Source organism: Panthera leo, chromosome A2, assembly GCF_018350215.1.
Source record: "Panthera leo isolate Ple1 chromosome A2, P.leo_Ple1_pat1.1, whole genome shotgun sequence".
NCBI lineage: Eukaryota > Metazoa > Chordata > Mammalia > Carnivora > Felidae > Panthera > Panthera leo.
Window position 1 is genome coordinate 152,571,210 of NC_056680.1, and position 23,037 is coordinate 152,594,246.

General features: G+C 38.4%; 1 protein-coding gene across 5 annotated transcripts in view; it reads left to right on the forward strand.

Annotated features, from left to right (window-relative positions):
* The window catches only part of TTC26 (tetratricopeptide repeat domain 26), a 48,130-nt gene that overhangs the window by 13,552 nt on the left and 11,541 nt on the right, over window positions 1-23,037 (forward strand). For 4 of the 5 annotated variants that reach the window (XR_006199088.1, XM_042926058.1, XM_042926049.1 and 1 more), the window contains 10 exons: window positions 624-769; window positions 1,675-1,846; window positions 9,381-9,455; window positions 14,286-14,388; window positions 15,639-15,694; window positions 17,020-17,073; window positions 17,981-18,044; window positions 19,756-19,844; window positions 20,059-20,142; window positions 22,336-22,405. Coding sequence is in view for 3 of the 5 variants with exons in the window: in XM_042926058.1 (XP_042781992.1) it covers window positions 624-769; window positions 1,675-1,846; window positions 9,381-9,455; window positions 14,286-14,388; window positions 15,639-15,694; window positions 17,020-17,073; window positions 17,981-18,044; window positions 19,756-19,844; window positions 20,059-20,142; window positions 22,336-22,405 (913 nt within the window). In the remaining 2 variants the exon portion in view is untranslated. Of the gene's footprint in view, window positions 1-623; window positions 770-1,674; window positions 1,847-9,380; window positions 9,456-14,285; window positions 14,389-14,981; window positions 15,030-15,638; window positions 15,695-17,019; window positions 17,074-17,980; window positions 18,045-19,755; window positions 19,845-20,058; window positions 20,143-22,335; window positions 22,406-23,037 lie in introns of those variants that run through there. The other variant, XR_006199090.1, reaches the window with a different exon arrangement.

Below are 23,037 nucleotides of genomic sequence, written 5' to 3' on the forward strand. Positions count from 1 at the left end.
GTATTTGTCTATTATATCTCTTGACATACTTTTAAACTTTCTATCTTACTGTGTCTTTATGTTTTAAAAGCATTTTTAATGTTTCTTTATTTTTGATAGAGAGAGAGACAGAGTGCAAGTAGGGGAGGGGCAGAGAAAGGGGGAGACACAGAATTTGAAGCAGGTTCCAGGCTCTGAGCTGTCAGCACAGAGCCTGATGAGGGGCTCGAACCCACAAACCAAGAGATCATGACCTAAGCCAAAGTTGTATGCTTAACTGACTGAGCCTGACTCAGGCTCCCCATGTGTCTTTATATTTTAAAATGTCTCTCTTATAAACAGCAAATGAAAGCAATAAAAAGACATAGAAAAAAAGAAAAGGGAGAAAGAAATAGGAAGAAGAAGGAAGAAGGTGGTTATTAGCTGTGACTTAAAGGTTTTCCGTTGTCAAGTCTATGCCTCCAGAGGCTGTTTTCATTCTTTCTCTGAAGGAGACAGAAGAGAAGATAAGGAACTGAAGAGAAATAGGGAGAACAGAGAGACAAGGTGGTTGAAGGAGGAGTTAAAATCTCTGTACCATAGGTATTGATTAACTGTTCTCTAATATGAATCTTTTCATGTGTTTTTTCCTCTGACAATTTTAGTTTAATGATGAGAAGAAGTTGATGAACTTTCATCAGAATCTTCAGGATATCACAGAAGATCAACTCAGTTTGGCCTCAATCCACTATATGCGATCTCACTACCAAGAAGCTATTGATATTTATAAGCGAATACTGCTAGATAACAGGTCTGTGCCCTTTTATTCTACTCAGAATCTCATTTTGTTCTTTTTTTTTCCTGGAAACAGTTTGGCTGAGGACCCAGTATGGTTTCGATCTATTATCACCATGGGTTCAAATGTGTTTGGCTAATAATCTGGCCACATTAAGAACTCCTTATTCTCCAGATCAGGATTTCTCCACCTTCATTTCGTTATCACCCTTCCAGAGAGCCTTTTTGGACTTCTTTTCCCCAGCCACCTTCTCATGAAATATTAAAACCACAGATATACCGTGTGTCCATTTACATCTCAAACGTATATCTATGCTTTATACTTAAATGAGTACGATTTTCCATTTCTTCAGAAGAATTCTTAACTCCTGTTGAAAATGCATGGTCTAAATGTATCATTTCAGCATTGTATTACATCGTAGGTAACGTTTTGACAAAATTAGAAATAAACCATTCCCGAGAATTAACATTCCAACTTTGATCACTGACCATGTGGTCTCTCTCTCACTTTCCCAAATGTTTCACCCACCTGCCGTCTCTCCTTTTGTTTTACCTGCACCCCAGCCATTTCCCCCTCCCTCATCGAGTCTGCTTCTTGTGTGTCAGTCCCCTGTACCGCATGTGCTCATTTAGTTTTTGCCCAGTACGTTAGTTTCATTTTTTTTAACATGAACGAGTAGGAGTTGAATGTTTCCCTTTCTCCTTTCGTTGTCATCTTTCATTCTACTTAAAACGCCCAAATATTACAGTACAAAAGAAAAATATCACACTGATGGTATCTTGGTTTCTTTCTTCGAAAGGCAAATTCAGGTTTTCTCCGCCTGGCTGTCCATTTTTTACCATTAAAAAAGTCTTTGTCGTTTGACAACATTTCTCTGAAGTAGACTTCAACTGTTAACCCTTATTCCTTTCACCTAATAGGGAATACCTTGCCCTCAATGTGTATGTGGCCCTGTGTTACTACAAGCTGGATTACTATGATGTGTCTCAGGAAGTTCTGGCAGTTTACCTTCAGCAAATCCCTGAAAGCACCATCGCACTCAATCTTAAGGCCTGTAATCATTTTCGCCTTTACAACGGCAAAGCAGCTGAGGTAGTGATGGAAATTTGTTTTTAATTTAGTTAATTCCAGTTTGACTAGCCCTATACTTTCTGGGTCAGTCATAAAACTCTGTTATAATCTGTTAACTCGTGATTAATATCCCTTTGTCATTGCCAGGGTGATTCTATAAGAACCAATTATATAAGTATTTATATTGTTTAGGTATTCTAAAAAAATGTTGACTTCTGAATTCTGAATGTCTACTATATTGCAGATGATCCTTACCTAGATGCTTTACATTAACTTAAATATGTCAACACCAAACACTTCTGCTTCTTCCTCTAAAATAGGTTTGTGGCTGTGTGGTTCATTATCGCCAGCATGTAAATCACATCACAAACCTAGGATTTCCATCAGTCTTTTTCTTCCTCCCCCATCTAATTGTCTACCACTCCCTATCAGTTCTGCATCCTGGATATCTCTTTGATCTATCTCTTCTCCTCTGCCACTGCTCTAGTCTGGGCACTCGTCATCTCTCTTATCATCTTTCAATAATTTCCCTGCCTCTAGCCTTGTCCTCTCCAGTTTAGCCACCGACATTGTTCCATACACCACACTCTGCTGCTCTCAGAGCTTTGCATATAACATTCTCATTTCTTGGAATGCCTTATTCTACTTGGTACAATTCAGCATCTCTTGTAGGGTCATCCCAAGAGGCAATACTGGTAAGCATTTTATAAATACTTAGAAATTGTGGGCACCTGGCTGGCTCAGTCGGTAAAGAATGTGACTCTTAATCTCCGGGTCATGAGTTCAAGCCCCACGTTGGGAATGAAGCTTACTTAAAAAAAAAAAACAAAAAAAAAAACAAACATTAGGGGCTCCTGGGTGGCTCAGTCGGTTGAGCCTCCACCTCTTAATTTTGGCTTAGGTAATGATCTCACGGTTTCATGAGTTCGAGTGCTGCATGGCCTCTCCACTGACAGTGCAGAGCCTGCTTGGGATTCTCCCTCTTTCTTTGCCCCTCTGCCACTCACACTCTCTTTGCCTCTCTCAAAATAGATAAATTAATTTAAAAAAAATTTTTTAATAAAAAAAAGAAATTTAGAAATTGAGTTACTTAAAGGCACTATGCAAAATGCTCGGTATATATTATTTATTTTCCCTTATCCTGTGGATAAAATCTGTTATAGCATCTTTTTTTTTTTCAAAATTTTTAATGTTTATTTATTTTTGAGAGAGAGACAGACAGAGGGTAAGCTGGGAGGGGCAGAGAGAGAGAGAGGGAGACACTCTGAAGCAGGCTTCAGGCTCTGAGATGTCAGCACAGAGCCTGATGCAGGGCTCAAACCCATGAGGTGTGAGATCATGACCTGAGCTGAAGTCAGATGCTCAACTGACTGAGCCACCCAGGCACCCCTGTTATAGCTGTCTTTGTAAAGGAAACTGAGAGTACATAGGAGGCCATACATGGGACTCCCTTTTATTTAACACTCTACACACACACACACACACACACACACACACACACACACACTCATGCATGCACACATATAGAGAGGGAGAGGGTATATTCTATACTATATCTATTAACAGAGATTTATTTATTTATTTACATAATATATAAGGGTTTTTTTTAAGATTTTATTTTTTTAAAAGTAATCTCTACATACAACATGGGGCCCGAACTTAAAACCCTGAGATCAAGAGTCACACATTCCACAGCCAGTCACGTGCCCCTATACAGGTTATTTTTAGGTTAACTGTATGATGGAGGCCATGCTTGGAAATTACTTCCTCAACCACTATTTTAGTTGATGTCAGAAGCCACCAAATTTCAAATGTAAAATTTGTGCATGTGTCAAAATTACAAAATCCCACCCTTGCCCAAAAAACTGTTCCAGCTGGCATTGTGCCACTGGGGGAGGAGGGAAAGGAACTGAAACCAGCGAACTGACTGTATCCAAGCAAAATTCAGTGAAACTGCAACCGCGAGGAACATTATTGACACGCTTTAGCTGACAGCAGATTCGACTAATGGGTGAAACAGTGTTTCGTAATCGTGGGGGAGGAGAGGAGTACTATTTGTGGTTTATGTTGGTGAAGGGTGGTCTGTTGTGGCAACACAGATGCCCGCCACTTCATCTGCTTAGTTTGCCACTGAACAGTCCATTTATATGTCATGTAAAATACGTTCTTGGGTATGCTCATTTCAACCAAATAGTCCCTGCAGTCTGCCTAACTGGCTGGTTTCCAGCATTAGCAGTTTAATAGTCAACTGGTTTGCAGTTTGATCTCTTTCGGGTTTATAGCCTTTGGTAAGAACAAATAAACAAAATGTATTCTCGCTTTTCTACCTTGAGTTAATCTTGGGGACTTTTCCAATGTTTCCCAGTCTGTTAAATGTTTACATTTTGTCTGCCCATGCTCTTTCCGTAGTCTCGTATGGGTAGCGTGGTTAACCAATATTCTGTAGGTCTGGCATTACCCAAGCCAGGGCACCAAGCTGCATCTCAGGTCTCTAAAAGGCATTCTTTTTCATCTGAAATTGTGTCTGTGCAGCTTACATACTAATTTTATAATGTTTCCAGCAGTAGATGACTATGTCAAATGTACCCTGACAAGCTTTGGCAGGGGGAACTTTAGCTGTTTGTGTTTACTTATAATTTTATCAAACCATTTAAAAATAAGGCATTCCTCTAGTAATTTGGATAATGGGTTCAACCTTATATGGCTCAGGCTCTCTACAAACACCAGTAGCATTGTGCTCTTCTCTAGTAAGCATGACGTAATCTGTAATGATTCACTTAATTTTGAAAGTATTTTGAATAACTTGCCCAAAATTTTACAACAAGGGATGAATTCAGCTCTCAAACCCTTGTTTATCTGACTCTAAAACCCATAGAGTTAACTGCAATTTTAGATGAAATTTCTTAGCTCTTTTATGTGATTGTATATATATAATATATAAAATATCATGCCTACTATTTGGTAGTTGCCTAATTGTCTTTAATCTAGACAAGTTTATTGAGGCTTGAAACTTTATTTTGACGTTCGCATCCCTGTACCTGGCACAAAGCACACATAAAGTTGGTGTCAACTCAGTATATTGGTTGAATGAGAAACTTAAAGTATGACTTAGAAATTAAGGGAGAATTGTGTTCAAAGAAGGGGGAGGTTCAAAAGAGGTCAGTAAAGATGAAGATTGAGAAAAAGCCATTGGGTACCATAACTAGGATTTCCTACAGTTCCCTACTCTGATGATTAGCATATCATTATCATTGGGGGTTGGATCTAGACAACAAGGAGTTGAGGAGTGGGTGAGTAATTGCTTGGACTGGAATTTGTCATAAAGGATATGACAGAAGGATGACAATTAGATGGTGAAGCAATAGAAGCAGTGAATATAAGATGCTGGGGGAAGGAAGGAGAATGCTAGTTTCAGAGGATAAAAGCTTTAAAAAAATTTTTTTTAATGTTTATTTTTGAGAGAGAGAGAGAGAGACAGAGACAGAGAGAGAGAGAGACAGAACATGAGCAGGGGAGGGGCAGAGAGAGAGGGAGACACAGAATCTGAAGCAGGCTCCAGGCTCTCAGCTGTCAGCACAGAGCCCAACGAGGGGCTCAAACCCACGAACCAGGAGATCATGACCCGAGCCAAAGGTGGCCGCTCAACCAACTGAGCCACCCAGGCACCCCTCAGAGGATAAAGACTTAAAAAAAATCCGCCCCCCAAACTGGGAAGGCTTCCAGGGTAGTGGTTAAGAACAGGAGCTTTGAAATCAGATAGACCCAAATTCTACTCCCGGGTGACAGCTGTGCGGCCTTCGGTGAACTACTTAACCTCCTGCAAAGTAAGGAAAGTAATAGACTGACTTATTATAGCCTGCTGTGAAGATTAAGCGATACGATGTACGTAAAGTCCCTAACTTGATGTACATGGCAAACTCTCAGTAAATATTAACATTTATCAAGGATTCTGTAGGCAGAAACATTGTCAAAACTATCTTTTTCTTTATGTTTGGTGCTTTCTCTATTTTGTTTAAGAGGACTTCCTGGCTCAAGATCATATTCTCTGGTATTATCTTCTAAAAACCTCATTGTTTTGCCTTTTTCAAATGTAAATGATCTATAATTATATATATATTTTTTATTTTTTTAAAGATTTTTTTTAATGTTTATTTATTTATTTTGAGAGAGAGAGAGAGTGAGAACATGAGCAGGGGAGGGGCAGAGAGAGAGGCAGAGAGAGAATTCTAAGCAGGCCTCACGTGGTCAGTGCAGAGCCCAACATGGGGCTCGAACCCATGAACTGTGAGATCTTGACCTAACCTGAAGTCGGATGCTCAACTGACTGAGCCACCCAGGTGCCCCAAAGATTCTATGTTTTTTAAGTGGGGCTCGAACTCATGACCCCAAGACCAAGAGTTGCATGCCCACTGACTGAACCAGTCAGGCGCCCCTAATTATATTATAATACGTTATATTTAAAAGGTTTAATTTCTCAATTAAAAGACAAAGATTGGCAAATTAGATTTAAAAGACAAAACCCTAATATATGTTTCAAATATAAGGGCACAGAAAATTTGAATGTAAAAAGATACATTTCATGCAGAATATTTCCTCTTTTAATTTATTAAAAATTTAAAAAAATTTTTAATTTGAGAGAGCGGGGGAGGGGAGAGAGAGAATGAGAGTCTTAAGCAGGCTCCACACTCAGCCCAGAGCCTGACATGGGGCCCGATCCCATGACCCTGGGATCATGACCCGAGCCAAAGTCAAGAGTTGGATGCTCAATCAACCAGCCATCTAGGCGCCCACATGTGAACTTTTATGATTATCTTCTTTTATTTAGTATAACGTTTATAAAGTTCATCATGCTGTAGCATGTATTACTATTTCATTTGTTTTTATGAGCAAATAATATTCTATTGTGTGGATATATTTCATTTTATTTTTCCATTCATCAGCTGATAGACATTTGGGTTGTTTCCGCTTCCTATTATGAATAATGCTGTTATGAGCATTTGTGTACGTGTTTTTGGACATGTTTTGGACCTGTTTCCACTTGTCTTGGGTATATGCCTAGAAGAGGAATTGCTGGGTTATATGGAACTCTCTATTTAATTAAGGGACTGCCAGACTGTTTTACAAAGTAACTGTACAAGTTTACATTCACACCAGCCGTATGTAGGAGTTTCAGTTTCTCTATATCCTTGCCAACAGTTATTATCTGCCTTTTTTATGCTAGCCATCCTGTTGGATGTGAAGTGGAATCTCATTGTGGTTTTGATTGGCATTTCTCTGATGACTAATGGTGTTAGACATCTTTGCTTGTGCAGTGAGTGCTGCTTTATTTTATTTTTTTTAATTTTTTAAGTGTTTATTTATTTTTGAGAGAGACAGAGACAGAATGCAAGTGGGTTAGGGGCAGAGAGAGAGGGAGACACAGAATCCAAAGCAGGCTCCAGGCTCCGAGCCGTCAGCACAGAGCCCGATGCGGGGCTCAAACTCACAGAGCTGTGAGATCATGACCGGAGCCCAAGTCAGATGCTCAACGAACTGAGTCACCCAGGCACCCCAGTGAGTACTGTTTTAAATCTTGTGCCCTAGGCATCTCACTTGCCTTCCCCTGAGTTCTGGCTGGTGCTGCCTGAATCAGAACTATCCTCATCTTACTAAAAGATTTTCTTTTTTCACTTTCATTTGCTCAAGTGTGCACTGAAGTTTTCCAGAGACGACGTGATTTCAAAATAGATCCAATGCAGATACAGACATGCCAAGCTAGCTGTCCTCTTTTAAGCCTGACATGAAAGAGATTTGCAAAAATTTATGGAACAGTACTACTCTTCTCACTAAATTTTTGCAGTGATTTGTAAATGCAAGGATTTTTTTTAAGTTTATTTATTTATTTTGAGAGAGACAGAGACAGCGTGAGTGGGGGAAGGGGCAGAGAGAGAGTATTCCAAGAAGGCTCTGTGCTGCCAGCACAGAGCCCCACATCGGGGTTGAACTCACAAAATTGCAAGATCATGACCTGAGCTGAAACCTAGAATTCGACACTAAACTGGCTGAACCACCCAGGCACCCCTACATGCGATTTTTAAAAATGTTTATTTATTTTTGAGAGAGAAAGAGCATGAATGAGGAGAGAAAGGGAGAGACACAGAATCCAATGGAGGCTCCCGGCTCTGAGCTGTCAGCATAGAGCCCTATGTGGGACTCAAAACTCACGAACCATAAGATCATGACCTTAGCCAAAGTCGGACGCTCAACTGACTGAGCCACCCAGGCGCCCCTAAATGCAGTTTTCTTAATGAAATATATTTATGTTAATATATAGTGGTTTTATTATTATTTTTGATTAATTGAATAATTTAAAATTTCTGTTTTAATTTCTAATACAATGTATATTGTAGTGTGCGCTATTTATGTGGGCTATAACCCATGTAAACAAAAGCTCTTTAGGATCCTTAATAATTTTTAAGACTATAAAAAAGATCTTGAGATCAAAAAGCTTGAAAATTGCTGATCTAACCTAATATTACCAAACACTTTAGAATTGCTGCTGTGGACAAAAGAAGGGATTAATAAAAGCGTTGCTGAGGTAGATGCACAATCCCATATGAGATCAAGTAGAGCAAGTTTGTAGTGGTTAGTGAGAACAATCGAGAATTTAAATAGTGGGGAGCCTGGGTGGCTCGGTTGGTTGAGCGTCTGTTGATTTCGGCTCCGATCATGATCCCAGGGTCAGGGGATCGAGCCCCACATCAGGCTCTGCGCTTAGCATGGAGCCTGCTTAAGATATTCTCTCTCTCTCTCTCTCTCTCTCTCTCTCTCTCTCTCTCCCCCCCTCCATCCCTCCCTCCTTCCCTCTCCCTCCTCAGCCCTCTGCCCCTCTCCCCTGCTTGCTCTCTCTCTGTCTCTAAAATAAAATTTTTTAAAATTTAATTATTTTATCCTGAAAAGGTTAGCTACCTACTGATGGAAGTAGAAAAAGGAGGAGAGGAAGATTACTCAAAATTATGGATTGGCAAGTCAGGAACAACAGAAAGCTGAGGAAGGGCTAAGGGAATCGAGGGTGTTAGTGAGAATGCTAGAAATGGTTGACCATTTGTTCTATGGGGAGCTAAAAGGGTGAGAGAATACAGAAGAGATCTGATAGGTCTAATAAATAATAGGAGAAGGTATTTTAATTATGGTATGTAAGTAAAGGCCAGTTCAGCAGGAAGGAGGTACTATGAGAGTTCAGGGTATAGGTGGAATGATCACATTGAAGAATCAACCTCAGTTGTGAAAAACTTAGCTCCTTTATCACCTTTGGCTCTGCAAAGTAGAAGTCTTCAGGCTTGGGTTGACCAGTTTCAAACTTGCTGCTTATTGGAAGGTTCAAGTCATGTAATATTTATAAGCCTTGATGTTCTCATCTGTAAAATGAGGATAATAATCACACTGACTCTCAGAGTCCTGAGAAACAAATGAAATAGTATGTTAAATTCCTTGTAAACTATAAAACGTTGTAAAAATATGTGGTGTAAGGACTGTATACTTGCGTTTTCCTAAGCCTTTCCTTTTTCAATTTCAGGCAGAACTCAAAAGCTTGATGGACAACGCTTCTTCTTCCTTTGAATTTGCTAAAGAACTCATCAGGCACAATCTGGTGAATAGCACTATCATCGTGACTGAATTGAGTCTTAATCCTACTTTGGTATATGAAAGCAGTTAGAAGGATACGTGAAGGGAGATATTGCAGCAAATACTTCTCTACTCCGAGTGAACTCCTCCTTGCTATGGGAGAAAGAACATAAGTTTTAGATATGAGGTCCTCTCCTCAAGGAAACCCTTACTGGGAGGGCAGTAAGACATATATAACATTTAGAAAGAAGTGCAAGGCAGTATAAGTCCAAGGGTTCATTTTGTTGGCCAAGACCAAGGAACATCTATCCTTGTGGATTACAATGATTGGAAGGATTTTCTGGCGAAAGTCAAACTCGAGTCCATCTTTGTTTTTTTTTTGTTTGTTTGTTTTTGTTTTTAATTTTTTAATGTTTTTAAATTTATTTTTGAGACAGAGAGAGACAGAGCATGAGCAGGGGAGGGGCAGAGAGAGGGGGAGACACAGACTCTGAAGCAGGCTCCAGGCTCTGAGCTGTCAGCACAGAGCCCGACGCAGGGCTCAAACTCACGGAGTGTGAGATCATGACCTGAGCTGAAGTCGGACGCTTAACCGACTGAGCCACCCAGGCGCCCAAAATTTAATTTATTTTTTAAATTTACATCCAAGTTAGTTAGCATATAGTACAACAATGATTTCAGGAATAGATTCCTTAGTGCCCCTTACCCATTTAGCCCACCCCCCACAATCCCTCCAGTAACCCTCTGTTTGTTCTCCATATTTAGGAGTCTCTTATGTTTTGTCCTCCTCCCTGTTTTTATATTATTTTGAAAGCATCTGTATTTAAGGAGCTTTTCTTAAAAGCTTCCCAGATGGATATAATGTGCAGCCAGAGTAAGGAAGCACCATATGTATATATGACTGGAAGGAGTATGTCAGCTAGTAAATAGGGACTCTCTTCTGAGAGTGGGATTAAAGAGAGAAATGAGAATACAGAAATTTTCCGTTTGTAATATATAAGTTTTCCCCCTTTGAACATATAATACTTTTATAATTTAAAACAAAGTCTAAAATTACTACAGAATATAAATGGTTGTTATGAGCATTGGCTTTTGCGGTCAGACTTGAGGTCAAAATCAGCCTATTCCATGTACTAGCTTTGGACCTCTGGGTGAGTCACTTAGCATTGTTGAGACTCAGTGTTCTCAGGTGTTCCACAGGGGAAATTACAGTGCCTACCGTATTTTCTTGTGAGGACCAAATGACGTAACGTGTGTAAGATGCTTTGCACAATATCTAGCACTTAGTACACATTTAGTAAATCATGTTTTTGTGATCATGCTATGGCCATCAGTCCAAACTGCAGAAGCATCATTGGGCAGAAGAGTCCATTGAATTTGGTTAAAGGAGTTAATTTGTGACTTGTGAGAGTAAGTTTACTAGTGTGCTGAAAGCAGGAGGTTAAGGAGTAAGAGGATAATAAAGTTGAAGCAGTAAAGCCACACACTTTTGAACTGTGGTACTGAAAGAAAGGAAAAAAATAGGGCACTATCCAGAGGGAGGAAGATTTTTCAAGAGAGCAAAAACCCTTGTGCATGTTTAAAGTTGAGAAGTAGGACCAGGAGCAATGAAGATAGAATAATTAATAGAGAAACAAGATCCAGGTTGACTAAAACATCCTGAGATCCCTGGATTGGGAGAACAAATGTTAAAATGCCCCATACTACCCGGAGCAACCTATACATTTAATGCAATCCCTTTCAGAATACCAACAGCATTTGTCACAAAACCAGAGCAAACAATCCTAAAATTTGTATGGAACCGTAAGAGATCCTGAATGGCCAAAGTAATCTTGAAAAAGAGGAACAAAACTGGAGATATCACAAACCCAGATTACCCAGATTTCAAGATATACTGCAAAGATGTAGTAATCAAAATAGTATGGTATTGGCATAAAAGTAGACACAGATCAATGGAACAGAATAGAAGGGCCAGAAATAAACCCACAATTATATGATCAATGAGTCTTCAACAAAGGAGGCAGGAATATGAAATGGGAAAAAGACAGTCTTTTCAACGAATGGTGTTGGGTGAATCAGACAGCTACATGCAAAAGAATGAAACTGGACCATTTTCTTACACCAAAAGTAAACTCAAATGGATTAAGAACATAAATATGACACCTGAAACCATAAACATCCTAAAAGAGAGCACAGGCAGTAATTTCTCACATTGGCCATAGTAACATTTTTCTAGATATGTCTTCTGTGGTAAGGGCAACAAAAGCAAAAAAAAAAAAACCAAAAAACAAACAAACAAACAAAAAACAGTTAGGACTAACATCAAAATTAAAAGTTCTGCCCAGCCAAGGAAACAATCAACAAAACACAAAAACAACCTGCAGAGTGGGAAAAGATATTTGCAAATGACATCTGATAAGGGGTCAGTATCCAAAACGTATAAAAAACTTACACAACTTGGGGCATTTGGGTGGCTCATTCGGTTAAGCATCTGCCTCTTGATCTCGGCTCAGGTCATGATGTCACAGTTAGTGAGTTTGAGCCCCACATGGGGCTCTGTTCGACAGCACATAGCCTGCTTGGAATTCTTTCTCTGTCTCTTTCTGCACCTACTCCACTCATGCTCTTTCTCTCTCTCTCAAAAACAAAACAAAACAAAACAAAAAACAAAAAACAAAAAACCACTTACACAACTCAACACCAAAAAAACCAATCCGATAATTAAAAAATGGGCAGAAGACATGAACAGACATTTCTCCAAAGAAGACATCCAAATTGCCAACAGACATGAGAAGATGCTTAACATCATCCATCATCAGGAAAATGCAAATCAAAACCACAATGAGATATCACCTCACACCTGCTAGAATGGCTAAAATAAAAAACACAGGAAGTAACAAGTGTTGGTGAGAATGTGGAGAAAAAGGAACCCGTGTGCACTGTTAATGGGAATGAAATTGGTGCACTGTGGAAAAGAGTATGGGGGTTCCTCGAAAAATTAAAAATAGATTTACCATGTGATCCAGAATTCCACTGGATTCCACTGGGTGTTTACTCAAAGAACACGAAAAACATGAAAATATTCAAAATTATATATGTACCCCTATATTTATTGCAGAATTATTTATAATAGCCAAATTATGGAAGCACTCCAAGTGTCAATCAATAGGTGAATGGATGAATATATATATATTTGTGTGCTTTTGTTGCCCTCACCACAGAAGACATATCTAGAAAAATGCTACTATGGCCAATGTGAGAAACTACTTCCTGTGCTCTCTTTTAGGATGTTTATGGTTTCAGGTGTCATATTTAGGTTCTTAATCCATTTGAGTTCACTTTTGGTGTAAGAAAATGGTCCAGTTTCATTCTTTTGCTCCCCCTACAGCAAATCCACAGACACACAATGGAATATTACTCAGCCATAAAAAGAGTGAAATCTTGCCATTTGGGGTACATGGATGGAGCTAGAGTGTATAAAGTCAAATGAAATAAGTCTGAGAAAGACACCGTATGATTTCAGTCATACGTGGAATTTAAGAAATAAAACAAATGAACAAAGAAAAAAAGAGACTAACCAAAAAACAGGCTCTTGACTATAGAGAACAAATAGCTGATTACCAGAGGGGAGATGAGTGGGGGGATGGTGAATAGGTGAAGGGGTTTAAGAGTACACTTGTCATGATGAGCACTGAGTAATGTATAGAATAGTTGAATCGCCATATTGAACACCTGATGTTAACTGTACTAGAATTAATTTTTTTGAAGTCATGAAATCAAGAAACCAGATGAAAGAATTAATCTTGGCAAAAGAAGGGAACATCTCAGATAAGGAAGAATCAAGAAAGAAACCAAATGGATATTTTTGAGGTAGAAAGCAGAGATTGGGTAGCTCATGCCTGATGGCCTCGATCTCTGTGTAGTTATTTATGAAACAGCTTGCTATGTGCCAGACACTGTGCTAGGCTCTGGGTAAACTACAGTGCATAAAACTGCTCTCTCGGATAGTATTTTTGTTTTAGCCGTTGTCATTAGCATATGACAATATTCTTTTTTTTTTTTTTTTTTTTTTTTTTCAACGTTTTTTATTTATTTTTGGGACAGAGAGAGGCAGAGCATGAACGTGGGAGGGGCAGAGAGAGAGGGAGACACAGAATCGGAAACAGGCTCCAGGCTCCGAGCCGTCAGCCCAGAGCCGGACGCGGGGCTCGAACTCACGGACCGCAAGATCGTGACCTGGCTGAAGTCGGACGCTCAACCGACTGCGCCACCCAGGCGCCCCAGCATATGACAATATTCTTATGTGTTTGCTGTTTGAGGCTCTCTCCCCACTTGAGTGTAGCTGTGTTATAGTGACAAGGAAGTGACTTGTTCTTGCTGCAACGCCAGTGCTTACTACAATCCCAGACAAACAGTAGGCGCTACTATTTATGCAATTCATTAAATGTTACCTACTATGTACCACACATTTACCCCTCTTGATCTCATTCAATCCTTATAATGAAGAAAAAGGCTCAAAAAGGTTATATAAATTCCTTCCTGGAGTTTTTGATATAGAATATTTGTCTAGAAAATGTTTTATTATTGACTATTGGGTACTTTAAGAGTTTTCTGTAGTTCTTATGAAAAGGAAACGTATGCAATAGGCGTATGCCTTTATTCTGTTGCTTACACTTATTATAATTTAGATAATGGCTTTTTTCAAAAAGGTCAAAGTCGTGTGTATATTGAGAGCTTCAAAAATATATTCATCTTCTCAAAGAATAACTGAGTTATAAGTGGCAGCTCCTTACACATTTCCCCAGTAAGTGCATTCATGCTTATTGCCATAATAATGCACTTTTTCTGTCGTTAGGTTGTTTTCCGAGGAGGTGAAGGGGCTTTGCAGGTTTTGCCTCCCCTGGTTGATGTCATTCCTGAAGCTCGGTTAAACTTAGTGATTTACTACCTTCGTCAAGGTAAGAAAAATTTGTCTTGGTCTTGCTTACAACGAGATATGGTAGAACATTTAATCTCTGATTGAGCTAGTTGCTTAACTTTTAAAATCCAAAATACTTCCAAAAATGTATTTGCGGCAGATTCATAGGATAGAACAAATTTATTGGTGCTTATTTGTTGTCGTACCTTTTCTCTTGCCTCCAACCTTCTCCCTCATTCTGTTTTTCTTTCTTCCTTTTATTTTTCTGTCTTTTGTTCTCTACCCATCTATTTCAGTTTTTCCATCGTTTTTCCTTCCTCTTCCTTACAGTTATTTTTCTAGTGTTCCCCTGTGTATAGTGTACATCCACGTTTTCTTGAGTCTTTATCATTAACTATTTTTTATTTAGTCTAGTTGTCTGCCTTTCTGTTTCTTTCTACCTGCAGCTTCTTATGAGAAATATTATGATTCAAAGAGAATGTGACATTGACTGCCCTTAAGTAAGGTTAAAATTGTAGACACATGCCTAAAGCAGTCTTTTACCTAACAGTGATGAGTGCAGGATAGGAGCTACCATGCATTGGTGGTGGCGCTGTGTCAAGGACCTCGGACTAACAGTGTGGGCCTTTTTAGGTGCATGGTAGAAACCAACCAGACAACATATTCCTCATCGAGGAAAATGTAAGTGTTTATTAAAATAAGAACATGAACGTGTCAACAGTTCTATCTGATATATAAGCTCAATGAAGTAGGCTTTTGGACAGGAATTAAATATCGTATGTGTTTTATAAATTAATTTTTATTATAAAAAATTTCAAACTAAGCAAAAGTAAATAGTATAAATGCCCAAAACGAACAGCCAAGTATTCATTCCAGCTTCAACAGTCTTCAAGATATTGCCATTATTTTTTCATCCATACTCCCCCTACAGCAAATCCCAGACTTCATGTCATTTCACTCGTACATACTTAATATAACTTAATATATATTCTCTTTTAAAAAATCGGTTGTTTTTCTTGTATAATTACAATGCCATTGGTATATAATAGTCCATATTCTTAGCTTGAACCCTTTTTTAGGTGCTTCATGGCTTACGGGTCTCCTAAGATATTTTGGTTATCCTTAAGATAATTACTCCACATTGAACTTGATAGAGAGTTAGAGGACAGATAAAACAACTCATACTTCCCATGAACGTTTGAGTACTGAAGGACCGTATGTTTTTGGGACTATTTCAGAAGAGTTTGCTGGAATATAGACTAGTATAGCTACTTATTTCTTGTATTTCAGATGATGTTCAAGAAGCTTATAACTTAATTAAGGATCTGGAACCTACTACTCCTCAGGTAATTGAAAATGTGTTACCATTTTACTAACCAACTTCTGTTGAAAGCAGAATTTCAGAAAGGTAGCAAGAAGGCATATTAGAGAAGATTCCTGCTTGTAGAAGCTCAGGGAAGACCATATATATTGATCTAGGAATGTCCTGTGAGACTTTTGATATGAGAATGAATATTCTGGATTTTTTATGTTTTTAAACTCCCTTATATGTAGTCATTTCCTCAAAAGGGTTGAGGTGTGAAAAAACCTAAATCTAGGATTACAGTGGAACTAACAGCAAGGTATAGAAAGAAACTTATCTCACTAGTATAATTGTTTGTAATTTGTCTTTCCCCTACTAGATTGTTAGCTCTTTGCAGTCAGGGACCATTGTCTATTTGGATTTCCAACACTACACAAGTATGTTGTAGACATTGTACTTATTGAATGAAAGACTGAAAATGTTTCTAGACCCTATGAAATCCAAGCAGGTATAGTTCTCAAGTGTATTAAAAGCTTCAGCATTGGGATGCCTGGGTGGCTTAGCTGGTTGAGCTTCCAACTCTTTATTTCAACTCAGGTTATGATCCCAAGGTCATTGTATTGAGTCCCACATTGGGCTCCATGCTGAGTGTGGAGCCTGCTTAGGATTCTCTCTCTCTCTTTGCCCCTCCACCCCACTCATGCGCGCTCTCTCTCTCTCTCTCTCTCTCTCTCTCTCTCTCAAATAAAAAAATAAAAGCTTTGGCATCTTTTGTGTTCTTTATATGAGCCCTCTTAAATAAAAATAGTACCTACATAAAAAACTGATAAAGCTGCTAAAAAAGGTGTCTATTAAAGAAAAGAGCCATGTCTGAAAGGGATGAAGGTGAGGTCTCAGGGCTCCAAAAGAGAGAATACCTTACAAATGGAAATTACAGGATACTTTTTTGTTTTTTGAGGAAAAAGATTATTATGAAAACAAAGTTATTATATTATTGAAAAGAGAAAATAATGTGTATGTTGTTGTTATGAACAATGGCAGGGGCTAATAAGGTGATAAAAATTATTACATAAATATTTTATTGTTAATTTTTTCCATTGAGTTCAAATAAAACTTAAAGTTTCCACTGAGTTTTTCTGCTTAAGATTGAGAATTTACAAATATGGTGAATTCTGTTATATGGACACTTTCCTGAAAACCAAATCAAAGTCTCCTAATTCTTTCATTCAAGCCAAGGATGGAAAAGAGAAAAGTGACTCTGGGTAACTTTTGATAATATATTGAGAGTATTAAGTTGAAATTAATTTGGGAGACATCTCATTGCTACACATTCTCTTAACAGTAATTAGTGTTATTCCATGTTGCCAGGAGTATATCCTCAAAGGAGTGGTCAATGCAGCTCTTGGCCAGGAAATGGGTTCGGTAAGTATGAAATCACTGGTAATGTACAGTCTGCAGTTACACTGTTGTGGAAAAGATCAAAGTGAACGTTCAAGTTCAGCCAGCAATAAGCTTACGATTAGGCTCATTTGCAGTTCCTTTCGTTCCTCCATATCCCCCAACCTAGAATCCATTGTAAAAAGAATTCTATGTTATTTAAAGACCAAAAAAAGAAATCTTTCAGCCTAAGAATTGTTGCTTCATCTTTTAAAAGCCCCATTTTTAAGCAGTGTGTTTATACCTAATAACAACTGCAAATCATCGCACATCTTCATTCTTACTTTCAGTGAGTTGCATTAACCTTGCACACCTCTGAGCTGTAATCTTGGCATCTGTAAAATGGGGATAATTGTTGCTTTGGCAAAGACTTTTTATAAGCACTGCCCAAAATTAAGTACTTATTCATACGAATATGGCACATTACATTCTTTTTGGAACAAAATAGATATAAATAAATCTTTTTATCTCTGGCTCCCTCTACAGTAGGCATTAAATAGTCACTGAATCAATGAATGAGTGTATTTAATACTCCTTGTTATAACTATGGCTCCTACCACAAGGTCTGATATATGATAAAGGAGCAATAAATATCTGTTCATTGTGTGAATGAATGACTAAATGAATGAGTTCATTTAATGAAGGTACTTTCAGGATACAATTTGGGAATTAGATTTTTTTCTCTTTTTTATCTGACCCTGGGTTGGTTTCAATTCAGTTTCAGGTTATGATTCTCTAGTTGCTTATGCTAATAAGAATTAGTTTGTTTGGGAGAGGATTTGAAAGAAGGGTATATATTAAATCCTGGCAAATATTTTAAAAGCATAACATATAATACAAATGAAATATTTTCAGCTTATATCAGCTCTCTCAGCTCTGCTTTGTTTTTCAGAGGGACCATATGAAAATTGCCCAGCAGTTCTTCCAGCTGGTGGGAGGGTCAGCGAGTGAGTGTGGTATGTCTGAAATCTGTACTCATTCACATGATTTGTAATTGTTGGAGTTGGTTCATATATTGACTGGTGAAGTTTGAGTCTCTGTCCGGAGATACATCTGTCAGGCTTGAAAGAAAAGTATAAAGTAGGAAGTCCTGTGGGAGAGACACAGGAGGGAGTATTGGGTTAGCTCTTCTCAACATCTCAACTAAAGTGGGATGAGAGAATATATAAATAGAGGAGAATAAATGTAATCTTTAGTTCATAAGAGTTCTTAAAATTCGATTCTGTTTCTTTTTAATGTTTATTTTTTATTTATTTTGACTCAGAGAGGGAGAGTGTGAGCAGGGGAGGGGCAGAGAGAGAGGGAGAGAGAATCCCAAGCAGGCTCCATGCTGTTAGCACAGAGCCTGATGCAGGGTTCAAACCCACAAACAGATCATTACCCGAGCTAAAGTCAAGAGTTGGGACGCTTAACCAACGAGCCACGCAGGCACCCTGATTCTGGTTTTGATTTGAAATGTTAACTTCTCTGGATTTTTCAAAGGCTTTCTAAGTATTCAACTTTTATCATGTCATAGGTATTTTTTCTGGCGGGTCATTTGCCTTTCAATTTTGCCTGTGGTATTTTTTCACATATAAAAATATTTAAATCTTATTCAATTAAGTTTATCTTTTTATGATGATATTATACATGGGTATGTAGGTTAGAAAATGCTTCCGTACCCCCATAGTTATATGATATTCACTTATATTTCCCACTAGTAGTTTTGTTGCTTTATTTTCTTAATTTAAGTATTGATTTCATTGGTCAAGATTGAGTGTAAGATTTGAGAAAGGGCTATCAGAAGGGCTGTGAGTTGGCCAGTGGGAGCTGGTACGGCTGTTTGCACCAGTTGTCTAAGGCCAGCATCTTTTCTGGTGGACAGTGTTCGTAGTGAACTGGTTGTTAAATATTTTTATCACCCCTGAATATTCATTTTCTTTCAAATGTTTCACCACGACCATTTATTGAATAATATTTCCTTTCCTCATTTCATTCATTTATATAAGAAACTTTATTGAGGTGCTGGGGATGTAGCAGGAAATAAAACCAACAAGTCCTCCATCCTTGTGGAGCATACAGTCCAGTGGGACAGACAATAAACACAATAATTAAGTAGATCACATGGTGTATCTGACTGTGATAAGTGCTGTGGGGGGAAAATTAAACAGAGCAAGAATGAATAGGAGTCCCAGTGTCAAGGGTGGGGGTCACACTAATTCTCTACTATCTCAAACAGGAATCTGATATCAGACAGAAAGTTGTTCAGGATCAGGACCAGCTGGTTCCACGGCAAATTATTTCTCCATTTGATCTGGAAGTGCTAGGTTGTCTTATAGACAAGTGATGGTGAAGACTAAGCCACATTAGTTGAGTGTGCACGTGTTGGAACGGGTGAGAGACTCAAAGACGTGGGAAAACATACGAGGAATACCGTAGCCTGCAGGGCGTGTGTTCATTCTGGAGTCTGTGAGTTAGGCCCAACAGAGATCATTGGTCACCCTCAAGTACTGTGTGACCTCCATTATGCTGGGGTTTTGTCCACTGAACAGAATCTACAATCTCAGAATCTAGAAAGAGGTCTTGGAATACATTCCTATCTCTGAATTATAAAGTGACTCAAATCTCAGCTAAAGAGAACTTGCAGTTTCATGAATATACCTGGTTCCTTTTCCCATTCCATTTCAGATACAATACCCGGGAGGCAGTGCATGGCTTCCTGTTTCTTTCTGCTTAAGCAATTTGATGATGTCTTGATTTACCTCAACTCATTTAAGGTCAGTATAGAATTTTCTAGATGAGTTTGTATACAAAATACTATATATAATGTGTCAGAGATAAGATACTCATAGAGATGGCCCTTTTACAATGGTGATGCTGGTGGTGTCAGCCCGTGCCTTAAAATGATTTTTGAGTTTATCTGGTATAACTGATGTTTTTATATTTTGTATGTTAATACTCAATGTGACCTATTCTTGGGATGTTTTCCAGAGTTACTTCTACAATGATGACATCTTTAACTTTAATTATGCCCAAGCCAAAGCTGCAACAGGCAATACCAGCGAGGGTGAAGAGGTGGGTATCTGCTTTTGATGCGTTTGAATGATTTCTATTTATAAACACTGTCTGCTTTAACTTTTTGAGGAACCTCCATACTGTTTTCCAGAGTGAAACAAAACGGATAAACATAGGGGAAATAAAAAAAAAAAAAAAAAAAGAGAGAGAGAGAGAGAAGCAAACCATAAAACAGACTCTTAACTATAGACCACAAACTGAGGGTTGCTGGAGGGGAGGTAGGCAGGGATGGGCTAAATGCCTGATGGGTATTAAGGAGGGCACATGGTAAGCCCTGGGTGTTGGATGGAAGTGATGAATCACTAAATTCTGCATCCAAAATCACTATTACACAATATGTTAGCTATCTGGAATTTAAGTAAAAACTTGAAAATAAATGATAAAAATAAAAACATTGTTATCTTTTTGTCACTGAAACAATGTTCAAGGGCAAAGGATTATGAAAAGTTCTTTTGTTCTTAGGTTATATTAAAAAGTAAAATATGAATAGACATAGATTTTGTAACTATGTACTGTTTTCCTTTTTTTGATAGCATTTATGAAAGCATAACATACAGTGAGAAAATTGTACAGATCAAATCAAAGTATACAGCTTGATGAATTTTTAAAGCGAACATATCCAGATAATCAGTACTCAGATCACGAAACAGTATTACCCTAGCCCCATAGAAATCCCTTCATCTACTTGTTTGAGTCCGTCTCTTTCCCTGGAGGCTAACCACTATTTTGACTTCTAACCCTGTAGATTAATTTGTCTGAATCATTCAAAGCAATTCAGTTGAATTATTCAGTTCAGTTTTGTTATTATTTAGCAAATTGTTCCACTTATTATTATTCAAATTCGAATTCTTTCCTAACTTCCATTATGATGTCTTCTTTGTGAAATTTTTTTTTAATGTCTTTACTTATTTTTGAGAGAGAGAGAGACAGAGAGAGAGAGACAGAGTATGAGTAGGGGAGGGGCAGAGAGAGAGGGAGACACAGGATCCAAAGCAGGCTCCAGGCTCTGAGCTGTCAACACAGAGCCCGATGCGGGGCTCAAACTCACAAACCATGAGATCATGCCCTGAGCCGAAGTCAGACGCTCAACCGACTGAGCCACCCAGGTGCCCCTTCTTTGTGAAATTTTATTTAAAATGTGTTTCATTGGGAATGCAAGCTGGTGCAGCCACTCTGGAAAACAGTATGGAGGTTCCTCAAAAAATTAAAAATAGAACTACCCTACGACCGAGCAATTGCACTCCTAGGTATTTATCCACGGGATACAGGTGTGCTGTTTTGAAGGGACACATGCACCCCCATGTTTATAGCAGCACTATCCACAATAGCCAAAGTATGGAAAGAGCCCAAATGTCCATCGATGGATGAATGGATAAAGAAGATGTGGTATATATACAATGGAGTATTACTCGGCAATCAAAAAGAATGAAATCTTGCCATTTGCAACTACGTGGATGGAACTGGAGGGTATTATGCTAAGTGAAATTAGTCAGTCAGACAAAGTCAAAAATCATACGACTTCACTCATATGAGCACTTTAAGAGACAAAACAGATGAACATAAGGGAAGGGAAACAAAAATAATATAAAAACAGGGAGGGGGACAAAACAGAAGAGACTCATAAATATGGAGAACAAACTGAGGGTTACCAGAGGGGTTGTAGGAGAGGGGATGGGCTAAATGGGTAAGGGGCATTAAGGAATCTATTCCTGAAATCATTGTTGCACTATATCCTAGTTTGGATGTAAATTTTTAAAAAATGAAAAAAAAAATGTGTTTCATGATTTTCAAATATGTGTATTATCTTTCCCAAGCTTTTTATTTTGATTTCTAACTTAATTGTATTGTGGCTATCCAATGTGGTCTGTAAGACACCAGCCCTTCAAAATTTGTTGAGACTTGTTTTACTACCCAGTAATACGGTCAGGTGTTCTTAAACAAATGTGTATTGTTCAGTTGTTAATTATTCTGTTCAAATCTTATATATCCTTACCAGCCTTTTGCCAGCTTGTGAGATCAATAACTGAGAGAAGTATGTCAACATCACCCTGTTTTGTCCTTTACTTAGCAGTCTGGATAGCATTTGATCATCTGTAAGGCTACAACTAAGTGTTAACCTAAGGCAAGCCCATATAGGTACTTTTATTGCAAAAATATCTTCATGTTTATTCCTTTTCTTTCCTCTTCTTACAGGTTTTCCTTTTAATCCAAAGTGAGAAGATGAAAAATGACTACATTTACCTCAGTTGGTTAGCTCGGTGCTGTGAGTCATCTTTTAAATGTTACAGAGGAATCCTCTTTTTCTTCTCTGTTGCATAATCTTCTGGATAGAAATTATAGTGAACATTTATTTATTTATTTTTAAGGGTTTTTTTTTTTTCATTTTATTTATTTATTTTGAGAGAGAGAGAAAAAAAGAGCACAAGCAGGGGAGGGACAAAGAGAGAGGGGAGACTGAGAATCCCAGGCAGGCTCCAGGCTGTCAGTGCAGAGGCTGATGCAGGACTTGATCGTGAGATCATGACCATGAGATCATGACCTGAGCCAAAATCAAGAGTTGGACGCTCAACTGACTGAGCCACCCAGGTGCCCCTTGTTTTATTTTTTTATTTTAAAGAGAGAAAGCCAGGGAGAGGGGCAAATGGAGAGAGAGAGAGAGAGAGAGAGAGAGAGAGAGAGAGAGAGAGAGAGAATCCCAAGCTGGCTTCATGCCCAGCATAGAGCCTGACATGGAGCTCAATCCCACGACCCCAGGATCATGACCTGAGCTGAAATCAAGAGTCAGATGCTCAACCGACTCAGCCACCCAGGCACCCCTACAGTGAACATTTCTAATTTTTTTTGTAGAATGAGTAAACACTGAAATTAAGCATCATTAATGCTACTCAGTTAGGG